The sequence below is a fragment of the Molossus molossus genome, unplaced genomic scaffold (genome assembly GCF_014108415.1).
Source record: "Molossus molossus isolate mMolMol1 unplaced genomic scaffold, mMolMol1.p scaffold_m16_p_18, whole genome shotgun sequence".
Lineage (NCBI taxonomy): Eukaryota > Metazoa > Chordata > Mammalia > Chiroptera > Molossidae > Molossus > Molossus molossus.
Window position 1 is genome coordinate 6,395,847 of NW_023425353.1, and position 12,409 is coordinate 6,408,255.

At 46.6% G+C, this 12,409-nt stretch overlaps 1 protein-coding gene across 1 annotated transcript in view; it reads left to right on the top strand.

Annotated features, from left to right (window-relative positions):
* Positions 1-3,951: 3,951 nt before the first annotated feature.
* SUCLG2 (succinate-CoA ligase GDP-forming subunit beta) overlaps positions 3,952-12,409 on the top strand; it is a 238,994-nt gene continuing 230,536 nt past the window's right edge. Inside the window, exon 1 of the mRNA XM_036266382.1 lies at positions 3,952-4,053. Coding sequence (XP_036122275.1) covers positions 3,970-4,053 — 84 coding nt within the window. The 5' untranslated portion in view covers positions 3,952-3,969. The remainder of the gene's footprint in view (positions 4,054-12,409) is intronic.

A 12,409-nucleotide genomic window follows, 5' to 3' on the forward strand; every position in this document is an offset into this window, starting at 1 on the left:
AACGAATATTACTTAACCATGTTAAAGAATTAAATCTTGCCCTGGCCGGTTTGGCTCAGCAGTTAGAGTATCGGCCTATGGTCCAGAGAGACCTGGGTTTGGTTTCTGCTAAGGACACGTACTTTGGTTGCAGTTTGTCCCTGGCCCTGGTTGGGTTGTGCGGGTGGCAACCACTTGATGTGTCCCTTTCACATCAATGTTTCTCTCTCTCTCTCCCTCCCTCTCCCTCCCACTCTATCCTAACAAAAAATGGAAAAATGTCCTTGGGTGAGGAATAAAAAAAAAAAAAAAAAGAATTAAATCTTGCCATTTGCAACAACCTAAATGGACCTAGAGAGTATTATGCTAAGTGAAATAAGTCAAATAGGGAAAGATAAATACTACATGATCTCACTTATATATGGACTTTACAAAACCCAGACTCATAGAGAATAGATTGGTAGTTGCCAGGGGGAAGGAGAAATAAAGAGGGAGGCAACACATATAAAGGGATCAAGAGATACAAACTTCCAGCTATATAGGTATGTCATGTATGGCATCGTGAATACAGTCAATAATAATTATGCTAACTTTGCATAGAGACAGATGGTAACTGGACTTATTGTGGAGATCATTTCATAGTGCATACAAATATCAAGTCACTACGTATGCATGAAACTACTATTGTATGTCAATTATACTTCAATAAAAAATAAATAATTTTTAAAGATATGAATAAAAATATAATAGTTCCCTGACCACTACCTTCAGCCCTCTTCCTAGAGGCAACCACTTCTGATACTTTTAATACTTACATCTGGCATTTACCTATTTCCAGAGTTTTCCAGTGTTGTCAAGATAAGTTACAAAGTACCTGGGGCCTTTCAACCCACATCTCAGAGTCGCTCTGGTGTTTCACATTAGCTACTGAACAAGTATTATTAGGAACCTATTAGAGGAAGAAAAACATTCGTCAAGCCCCTACTAGGCACAAGGTGTTTACATACAACATCTCATTGGATACTTACTACCATTCTATGAAGTAGGTACTTCCCCAGGCCACAGGTTTGTAAGAGGTAGAGATGGCTTTTGAATCCAATCCATTTTGATGGAAACCGCACTGCTTTTCTCAGTAAAGCACAGTGCAGAACCCCGTGGTGGAATCCCTGAGCTGTAAGAGCTTCCTGTTTGGAAACATTGAACAGAAAATAGAAAAAATTCTTATGAGCAACTCAGTAAGTGGAACTCATCCTACACGTTTACTGCATACTTGCTCTAGTCGTGGCCCAGTGCTGGGCACTGGACATGGCATATGAACAACCCTCTGCTCCATCTCCCCAACCCCTTGGCTGCAGAGAATGCAGAATGAGACAATGTGGGTAAAGACAGTGAGGAATTGGTGACACAAGACTTGGGCCCAAAGCTGAGGACCAGGTGGTCTTCCAACAGAAAGAGGAAAACTCATATAATGCTAACCAGCCCAGAAATTCCCCAGTTAAGTACTAGTAGATAGTGAACCAATCAAAGACTGACAAACGTACTTGAATGGAAAAGAGAAAGTCTCTCCACACTCCACTTTCAAAATCATGCCCTAATAGAAAAATTTCATTCTAGAATATTCAACCAAATAATGTCTTAAGATCTCTCCTTTCTCGTTATAAAATGTATTCTTCTTTGAAATCCCTTCTAGTCTCTGCTGGAAGGCTGACCCCCTTATCATAGTAACATGAGTATACAGCCTTTCATTACAAGTGATCGGCTTCTTTCTGACATGCTGAAAGCTCTCATCAAGTTTAAACATTTGGTCTACAAACATTAATAAGAATCTGTGCTCCATCTTCTAGATGGCAGTTCCAGTAGAAGTATCGATGGACAATGGGAACTCAGATCTACTCATGTCAAGGGAAGGGTGTGGAGTAGAGTGGTTAGATTCTAGCTTTGGGTTCTGTCCCCAAGCTGTGACTGTGGGCAAGTTACATAATTTCTCTGCGGCCCAGTTTCCTTTCTGACAAAATGGGAATAACAGTAGGACCTACTTGAAGGGTTCCTATGAGGATTAAATGACCCATATCCGGAGGCAGCAATAGGATATTTATGCAATAGGAAAGAATAGTTTTGGCACAGAATAAAAAGGAAGCCATGAGTCCGTACTGATACAAGTGAATACAAGAACAAATAAAGAAATGTGGGAGAACATAAAGCTCTGCTCAGAGTAGAATGTAAACTAAAAAACGGAGAAAGGATGGAATTAGATAATCACCATTTTGCAACCATAACAGTAATAACTGATCCAAGCAATAATCACTAACAGATGCTAAACTTAGCAGATAAAATTGTGATGAGGAGTGGGCTATAAATCTATGTATCTCTATCAAGAATAGGAAATGGCACCCAGCTGGTGTGGCTCAGTGGATTAAGTGACATCCCATGGACTGAGAGGTCCCAGTTTGATTCCCTTTCAGGGCCCATGCTTGGGTTGTGGGCTCCATTCCCAGCAGGGGGCAAGCAGGAGGTAGCCAATTGATGTTTCTCACTCACATTGATGTTTCTATTTCTCTCTAAAATGAAAAAAAAAAAATCAATAAAAGCATATTTTTAAAAAAGAATTGAAAATGGCAAAATATACACGGTGAATCTGGGTAAAGGATATTTGGGCATTTGGAAGTCATATTGTTGCAACTTTTCTGTATATTTGATTTGTCAAAATTATATTTTGAAAAAAGGAGGGAGAGAAGGAAGGAAACTAGCAGCAACAATTATCTACTTCTATTACATTGTACCTTTTCCCCATGATTACAAAGTCAAGAATAAGTAAGGTTTAAACAAAAATCTAAAATAGTGCTTAATACCCCGCTTGGTGTGGCTCAGTTGGCTGGAGCATCACCATGCACTGGAAGGTAATGGGTTGAATTCCTAGTCAGGGCACATATCTAGGTCGTGGGTTTGATCTGCAGTTAGGGCATGTACAAGAGGCAGCCATCCAATGTTATCTCACATCCATGTTTCTCTCTCTTCCTCCCTCCTTCTAAAAAAAGTATTTAATTGGGGCGGGGCGGGGGGGGGGGTACAAGAGAGAGCGTGGGTTTGAATCCATTTTCACTTTTTATCAGATGTGTGACGAGGAGCAAATTCCTTGACCTCAGTGTGCCTCAGTTCTCGCTTCTGTAAAATGCGGATTTTACATTTGTACCCACTGGAAAGGTTGCTGTGTTGACTAAATTGGTTCATATTTGTCCAGCGCGGGCAGGCACTAAGCATATTGCTGCACTCATTTTTATTACACATCCAGTATTTAGAGTTGGTCAACTCCAAACGTCTGCTCTTGCGATGGTGACGGCAGGGCTTCGAATCCTTCAGTAGTTCTGCATTAATCCTCCCTCACGGATGAAAAATGTCTTAATAATACGCAAAGGGTTTCTCCACCAGCCTCACCCTACCCACTCGCCGCACCCTTATTCCTTCAAGTCTCAGCTCACATGTCGCCACCCCAGGCAAGCCGGGGTGACCCCGGAGCAGGCCAGAGGTCACGCAGATGGTGCCGGCCGCGGCAGGTCCTGGAGCCCTTACTGCAACGCCCAACATCCTTGTCTGTCGGTCCCTGGGGACAGCGGAAGCCCGTGGCTGCCGGGCTCCCGGGTGGCACAGTGCGAAGGCCACCCCGCCTCTGAACTCTGAAAGCGGCCTCGGGGCCTCGCGGCCAGGCCTGAGGGACCGAAGGCTCGCCGGCCAGGAGCGCGCCAGGTGCTCCCAAAGGGACGTCTGCGAGCCCGCATCCCGCGCTGGGCACGTGGCAGGGGCGGGGCGGGGCGGGCAGAGGGGCCGCCTCCCCCGGCCTCCCTCCGCCTCTCCCGGCCTCCCCCGGCCTCCCTCCGCCTCTCCCGGCCTCCCCCGGCCTCCCTCCGCCCCCTCCGCGCCTCCCCCGGCCTCCCTCCGCCCTCTCCGCGCCTCCCCGCCCCCGCGCTCCCCGCCCCCCGCCGGTTCCTGGCTAAGATGGCGTCCCCGGCGGCAGCGCGGGCCCCGGCTCTTCTGCGCGAGCTGGCGCTGCGGCCCCGGCTCCTGGCGGCCAGATCGCAGGTGAGCGGCGCGCGGCAGGGCGCTGGCGGGGCACCCGCCTGCCCGGCCCCTCCTCCCCCTCCCGCTCCCGCCCTGGGTGCGCGGCCGTGCGGAGCTGCCCCCGGCGCACGAGGGTCCGCGCCGTCCGGGGCCGGGCGTGGGCCGGGGCGAGGGGCCCCAGCGCCCGCTGCCCCAGGCGGAGCGCCGCCCAGCCCTCAGACGGCGCCGGCCCAGCCGCGCGGGGCGCCTGGCCCCGTGCCCGGCCCTGCGCGCAAGTTGAGGAAAAGTTCCTCCCGCCGGGTTGAGTGCCCAGGTTTTAGCCGCTTTGCCAGCTGAGCTTTGAAACGTCGCTGCCCTGGGCGCACCTGTGCGGCCACGTGCACTGCCCGGAAACCCATCAGCCGCACCTGTGCGGGCTGCCCGCGCTCGCAGACGTGGGCGCCGCGCGCCCTCTCCTCCCCGCAAGTCACTTCCGTCACCAACACACGCCAGAGCCCTGCCGACTTTTTCCTGGTTTATAGGGAATAAAACCCCAACAGGGCCCGTGGTGGATGCTGAATATGGGCTGTTTGAACTTGGCCCCCGGTGGCGTTTACCTTGGCAGACGGCTCGGGGGAGTTAGGAGCTGGTGAGGACTCTTGGCGCCGTCTCTCAACCACTCCGCTCCTTCCCCGCAGATACCGCCTTCCCCTTACAGAAAGGGCAGCGTGTGCACGCAGCTGAGCAGTTTCCTTGTCCACTTCCGTGGGTGAGAAGCAGATGCTCACCCGTGCAGTTTTAACCAGGAAATGAATAGTGTAGTTTTTAAGAAAAATTAAAGATAGCTGCTAATGATTTTCTGAGTTACTTCAAGCTTTGGCTAATTATGACATCACGGTTATTTTTTTTCCTCCTTTCATTGCCTGACTTCTCAGTTCTCTCTTTTTGTTAATGTAAATTTAAAAGGTGCTAATACTAATTACCGTGATATTCTTAATAGGCACTTGGCAGTATGGTGGGGTAGCAAAAGGAATGGCGGTTTTGTCTAATTAAAATCACTAATAACTGTTGTAATAGAGTAAGGAGAATACCTCCAGGTGATTAAGTCTTGTTCATTATTTAGGTGTGACAAAGAACAAGAATTGTGGTGCTAACTGTGAGTGTAGATTTGAATTGATAAGAAACATGGTACCTAGGGTGTGAAAACTCAAGCGAAGGAAATTATTATACAGAGAAACACAAGTGTTTAGCTGAAGTATAGGGCTTCTTGCTTATCTAACCAAGAAATGGGAGTCTGAACACAACCCTTTTCAAAGTGTCTCTAAAGTTTAGAGAATCTGGTTGGGGAAAGAGACCCTTCATTTGGCAACAAGACTAGGTAAAAGGATTTCTTAACTCACTTCATCTGGTAACCTTGATTTACATACTTGTGGATGATTTGTTATTTTGTACACAGAAGGCTCAGAAAATGAGAGTAATGTTTTAAAGTCAGAGCTGTCCAAGGAAATGGGCATTAGCAAGCATGTAGTCCAACCAGCTCATTTCACAGGTAGAAAAATTGAGGCCTAAAGAGTTTTAATGATTTGTTCAGGGTTATAAAGAGAGTGTGACAGAGCTAATTACAGAATAAAAGGCTTTCTTTTCAGTTTCTCTTATATCAGGCTGTTGCTCCGTGAGTATAGATTTGCTCATGAATGTGCATTATGCCTGCATGTATGTTAGTCTGCACACCACATATTACATCTCACTAGCAGTGCTACACAGTTTTATTTTTTCTTTACAAACATCTTAGAGTTGGCAAAAAAATTAGGTATTGCTCATGACTTGTAAGGAACTCTTCAAATTCTTGGATGCTGCTTTTTTTTTTTTTAATCTTCACTCAAGGACATACTTAGCGAGGGGGAGAGAGACATCAGTGTGCGAGAGAAGCATCAGTGGGTTGCCTTCTAAATGCTCCCTGACTGGGGATCATACCTGAAACCCAGGTAGGTATGTGCCCTGACCTGCAATGGAACTGGCAACCTTTCAATGCACTGGACTATGTTCAACCAACTAAGCCACTCTGGCTGGGCTTGGATGTTTCTCAGTATCTGCTGCAGTTAAGTCTGCTTGGTTGTGTGCTTACCCACTCACTTTGCTGTGGCAGATGTTACATACAATTGAACATCCACTTTTAAAAAAAAATATTTATTCTTTATTGATTTTAGAGAGAGAGGAAGGGAGAGGGAGACAGAGATAGAAACATTGATGAGCAAGAACATTGATTGGCCACCTCCTGCATGCCCCTCACTGGGGTTTGGGCCCACAACCTGGGCATGTGCCCTGACCCGGAATCGAACCAGGGATCTCTTGGTGCATGGGTTGACGCTCAACCATTGAGCCATATGGGCCAGTCAAACATCACCCACTTTCCCCACAAACCTTAAGAATCCTCACTAAGTGTCTCAGAAATCTGTTACCACACGTGGCTCAGACTTATTTTGAACCAGACCTTGTGCAAAACTGTTGGATGTACAGAGATAAAAGACCCAGTGTCTGCTCTGAGAGGTAACTTTAACCACTCTCACAAAGGTACCCATAGAATGACACTTTACTAGCCCCTCCCCATCGTTAATTTTTTTTTTATCCTCACCTGAGGACATTTTTCCATTTTTTGTTCAGATAGAGTGGGAGGGAGAGAGAGGAAGAGAAAGAGAGAGAAACATCGATGTGAAAGGGATGCATCGAGTGGCTGCCACTCGTATGACCAACCAGGGCCGGGGACAAACTGCAACTGAGGTACGTGCCCTTAGTGGGAACCGAACCCGGGTCTCTCTGGACCACAGGCTGACGCTCTAACCATCAAGCCAAACCGGCTAGGGCCCCATCGTTAAATTTAACATTTGACACATTCCTAATGCTTAAGGCATTAGGATTGTTGTTATATCCTTAAAGGGCCCCCTTTAGCCATTTTTTTTTTTTTTTAATTTTTGTCTATAGCTAGACCAGGACTATTCTGGGTGCTGAGATTTGAGAGTGGTGAACAAGGCAGGCAGAGCCCTTGGCCACATGATACTTTATTTTAATAGGATTGGGGAAGGGCAAGAGTTGCTAGACCATACATACAGATTATTTCAAATGGCAAATGCTACGAAGGAAACAAAACAGGGTCATGGGACCAAGAATGAATAGCTTAGTCAATAGGGTAGTGTAGATTAGAAGATTAAGGAAAACCAATTTAATGAGATATTCTTTTTGTTTTGGTTTAATTTTTTATTGCAGTATAACACACATACTAGAATGTATGTTATAAGTGAACAGCTAGATGAGTTCACAAACTGAACATGCCCAGATAACGAAATCCGTGTCAAGAGAAGAATCATTTAGCAGCATCCCAGAGAGCCCCCTGGTGTTCCTTCCTTTCACTGCTTTCCTCCTGAAAAGGGTAGCCACTCCTCTGAGGTACCCCAACCATGCACTGGTTTTGTTCCTTTTTTACTTTATGAAGTAGATACATAAAATATGTACTCACATAACTCAAGATTGTGTTTATGAAATCTTGACAGTACTTCTTGATATTTGAGCTGAGAACTGAGGAATGAAAAGTAGCCAGCCAGGTGAAACTCTGGGGAAGGGTGTATTAAGTAGAGAGGACAGCCAATGCAAAGGCCCTGAGGTGGGAATGAACTCAGCATGTCCAGGCAGTTAAAGGGGGGGAAATGGGAGTTCAAGTAGTAATCTGAGAGGTCAGCAGCGGTCAGGTCATGGGGAGACTTGCAGGGTCTGATAAAGTGTTTTTAAGAGCTTAGAGTGGTTTAGTGACTTGCCCCGAGCTATTCAGCTAGTAAACAACAGTTGGGTCTGAATTGCAGTCCTGGCTGCCCATCAGCAGGCATTTTCATTACTGTGCTGTGCACTGTATTTGGGACCCAGTTAGGCTGGCTTTAAAACTTTTCAGGGCAATGTTTAGTGAACTCAGCACTCCAGTGAAGATCTACATTGTTCGGCTTCTTCTCACAGACCCGAATTCTGGCAGCTGGGCCATGTTGCTGTGTCTAGATAATCAGCCGGGAGAATAGGGTGCTGTGGTACATGGCGCAGCAATGGTGGCATGAGATGAATCCATTCTATCGTGCACGTCTCAGGGGACGCCTTGGCCGGGGGCGGGGCACCGAGTTTAAATGGTTAATGGTAATTCTAAGTGTGGTATTGTTGCCTTTTAGTACATTTTCCCTCTCATAATGGCTGAGTAAAGTTCACAGGACTGTTCTGTTGTAAAAGGAGCAGAGAAAGCCTGGTGGGAAACCCTGCCCTCAGGCCCACAGCATAGAATCCTGTGTGCTCCACAGAGCCCACGCCCTCTGTCCGGGAACTCGGAGAGAAATGTATGTTGTTGAAGTAAACTGCTTAAACCCCTGCAGTTGTATACTTCGAAAGGGATGGCTGCAGCTTAATTGCCTGCTCTTCCTGGAAGTGGGAGGTGGAGGATGGATGTCAACTTTTTAGAAGGGAAGGACTAAAGGTCATGTACAAGTTCTCATCAGCCAAGTGGGGCTGTGGAGGCCGCACTGGAAGTTGTGACATAACCTATATTTGCCTTCTTGCCTAGAAAAATAAATATCTGCCTTTTTTCTTCCTTTTTTTTTTTTTTGTTAAAGGAAATGAAGTACAGCTACAATTTCTGCTGTAAGAAAAGGAAAGCCATCTCGGATAATTTAGATGCTCAGCTATTGACCTTCTGTGTGGGGGAGACCTTTAAGTGATAGCTCCTGTGCCAGATTGGTTTTGTTTCCTGTAAATGAAACATTTCTGTTTTGTGTGTGGTGGAGTTCACTGACCCACAGGAGTGAGAACTTTGCTGCCTTGAACCCTGGCCCAGTTCTGCAGGCACAGTGCCCAGAAAGTCACCGAAATATCTTGTACTTTGGGGAGGGAAAGAAATTACATAAGTAACCTCAGATCATTCGTCCTTCAACTCTCTTCACTACTCAATCGGGAATGGTCAGTTGATACATTGCTTTCTTTTACTTGATGGAAATATTTTGTCTAAAGAACTTAAGAGATTTGTATATGTTTGAGCAAATGATAAAATCAATACACTATTGAAATTTTGGGACATTGTACCTGGAGTTAGTCTGGTGAAGAAGGTGGTGGTGGCAGGCATTCCAGACGGAGTGGACCGTGTGCATAGGCCCAGGAGAGAGCACATGGGAACCGGAGGGGCCACCGCAGACAGTTTGCCCTGGACAGTGCAGGTGACTTACAGGAGGAGGTGAGGGATGGTGGTCTTCAGACAGGAGGCCCAGAGCTGAGCATGGCATAGACCTACACAACTAAGCTCATGTTGTTCAGTTAGTAAACATTTTCTGAGCACTTAGTGTATGCCCAGTGCTCTTTGTTGTAAACTTCTGAAGGCAGAGAATATTTGAATTTAGTTCTTTACGGTAAACTCAGTGCTTAAAGGTGCTGGGATATAGCTGTAGTACTTAGCCTATGAGTGTTGTATGACTGAGTGAATCCAAGGAAGCTACAAAGCTCCTGCCCTCAAGGGGGCTCAGAGTCTAGTGGCAAGATTGGCATGTAAACCAGCACTTATGTGGCAGCATTGTGAGCGCTGCGGGGGAGGGGAGCAGGTGCAGGAGTGGACTCTGTTCTCAGTCTGTCAGGACACTGCGTGTTCCTGCGTCAGGCACTGCTGTGCCCTCTGTCTGGAGCCCTGCTCCTTCTGATCTGCCTTGTTCTCCCCCTTCATTCAGCTCTCTGGTTCAACGTTAAGTCTGCAGACAGGGCTTCCCCTAGTTACCTGACACCTCCCTCCCCAGGACTATCCCCTATCCCTTACAGGCCGTTTGTACTTTATAACACTTTATCTGGTGGTTTATTGTGTTTTTTGTTTGTTTATTGTCTGCCACCCTCTCCCACAGATGTAAGAACGGAGCTCTGAGGGCAGGTTTTCCTTATGTCCTGCTGTTCTCTAGCTGGCCTGGCTACATATCCTGTAGGCGTTTGTGGCCTAAGTGAATGAGTAGGGCATGGGGAGAAGAAGGGAGAGGCAGGTAAGTATTGGAGACATTGAGGGATGATCCAGGTAATTTAGGCAAGTGAGGGAGGAAGGCGCCATAGAAAGTCTAGTTGTGAAAGGGCTTTCATAATAAAAGTATTCATTTCCTCTGACAGACTGTGTGCAACTCTTTCTGCACATTATTTCTTTAACCCAAACAACATTACTGCAAGCGAGATTGTACTGCCTTCATGTTCCATGTAAGGGAACTGAGGCACAAGGGGTCACCTGCCTCATGCTAACAAGCCATGTATGCTGTTAAAGCATTGAGCTAGATTGCCAAAGGATCTTGTTTGGGCTGACAATTCGGTTACAGCAAATGCTTACCTGGTCCCAGCTCTCGTGCTAACTCAGGTGTGCTAATCACCACTGAGCAGTTGTCCTTGCCAGGCCTGTTTGACTCCCTCATCCACTGACTTTGAGGGTCTGGGAAGCAGTAACAGGAGAAAAGGGAATGAGTTCTGTGTTCAAATAGAATTAAGTTCACATTCTGGTCTGCCAGGTTCTTGCTCTGCAAATTATTGAACTTGATAAAACCTCAATTAATTTTGTTCTCTGAAAGGGAATAATTCTCACATTTGGCATTATGATTAGATGGTGGGCTCAGTGATTATTTTTCTTGCAGTGGATTTGAAGTTAAATTTAGTTGCATTTTTCACGTATTATTATACTAGAGTCATTTTTATTTCCCAGGTTTGATTAGCAGTCATAGATTGCTGCCACATCAGGAGTAGGCACTAGCTTGGTGTTTCTATGTTTTAGTTCATTTTGATCCTGGCAACATCCTTGTGAGACAGGTGATTATTCTCAGTTAACATCTGGTGAACCTGAGGCACAGAGGGTTAAAGTCACAGAGACCCAGAGAGGATCAGCAACAAACCCGTCACAGGCGGAGCTGTCCGGCTGCCCTCCCTGTGGGGCACTGGGTACATGCTGTCTTCACTGTTCCCCAGAGGTGTGAAGGGCTGGTGGCGGTGGGAAGGTCACATGGGGAGACAGCTCAGTTGCACCATCTGAATGTTGCTCATTCCAGAAATGTTTGCCCATCTTGGTGTTGGTTTAGTAGCCGTGGCACTGGGCTTCATGTGCTTCAAAGATTTAAGGTGGGGGTCATCTGAGAAACAGACTACAGTCAACATGTACCCAAGGGCACCTGCTGCGTGCCCATCACCGTCTGCCCAGTACAAAGCATTGCCTTCATGGTTTCAGGAACCCTGGAGAAGTTGTGAAATTGCATTGCGTTGCAGAGTGGACTTTGGGCAATGGTAATGGAGGGTGGTGTTTCCTGGTGGCCTGAGTTCAGACCTGGATCAGTGTGCTGATTATGTATGTGGCCAGCTCTGGCCCTTATCTAGAAATGACTCTAAATGAATAGCCCTTAGCACTAGTTATGAAGGAATAGATTTCTGATATTTACCTCTAAAATTTGTTTTTCTTTTAAAAATTGGAAGGATTTGGTATAAAGTTTGAATTGACATTGGAGACATGGCAAAGCACAAGGAAGAGTCTGTAAGCTTGTGTCCTGTGCGTGGCGGTGGGCCCCACTTCTACCTGTGCTTGACCCATTCCCATTCCTGGGCTGTCTTAGTCCCAGGGTTGTGAGTGCAAGGCACTGAGGATGCTCAGGAGCGCGGCCCTGTGGAGGCTGAGGTAGGGGAGCATGAGGCATGAGGCTGGAGACCTAAGCGGGGAGACTTCTGCTGACCCCTGTGCGTCGGCAAGTGGAGATAGGGTTCCTTGTGAGGCAGTGGGGCGCCGTTGAAGGGTTTTAGATGTTGAGGTGTCGGCAGTTTTGTGTGTTCGAGTACTCTGCCTGCAGGTGTGGGGAGAGCGTTGGAGAAGGACAGGGGGGCTCGCCTGGGGAACTTGCAGCTCCCCATTTCCCCTGGTCACGTGCAGGTTGGGAGGCCTGGGGCGGCCGGGCTCCTCCGCCTTCAGCGCTGATCGCTCTGCTCTCCAGCACCACTCGGCATATTTGATCACCACTCACTTTCTTTTTCTTTTTTGATTCATTTATAGTTTTATTTTATTTTTTATTTAATTTATTGGGGTGACTTTGGTTAGTAAAATTAATATAAGTTTCGGGTGTATAATTCAATAATACATCATCCAAGACTCACTTTCTTCCTTTTCACATTTCAGCGTCTCTGAAAACTGAATGTGTTTGTACACTGGTGCCATAGAGTGGTTGACATTATTTTTTCCTCCAGTGGCACATAAAATGGGAGAAGATGGGGGCTTGAACTAAAATTAGGGTGGCTACATATTTTATTGCCAAATTGAGATACTTTTGAGTGTGAACTTGAGCACCATGAATACTTTCACGAGGACAAGTGTAATGAAGCAAGACTGTCCCTG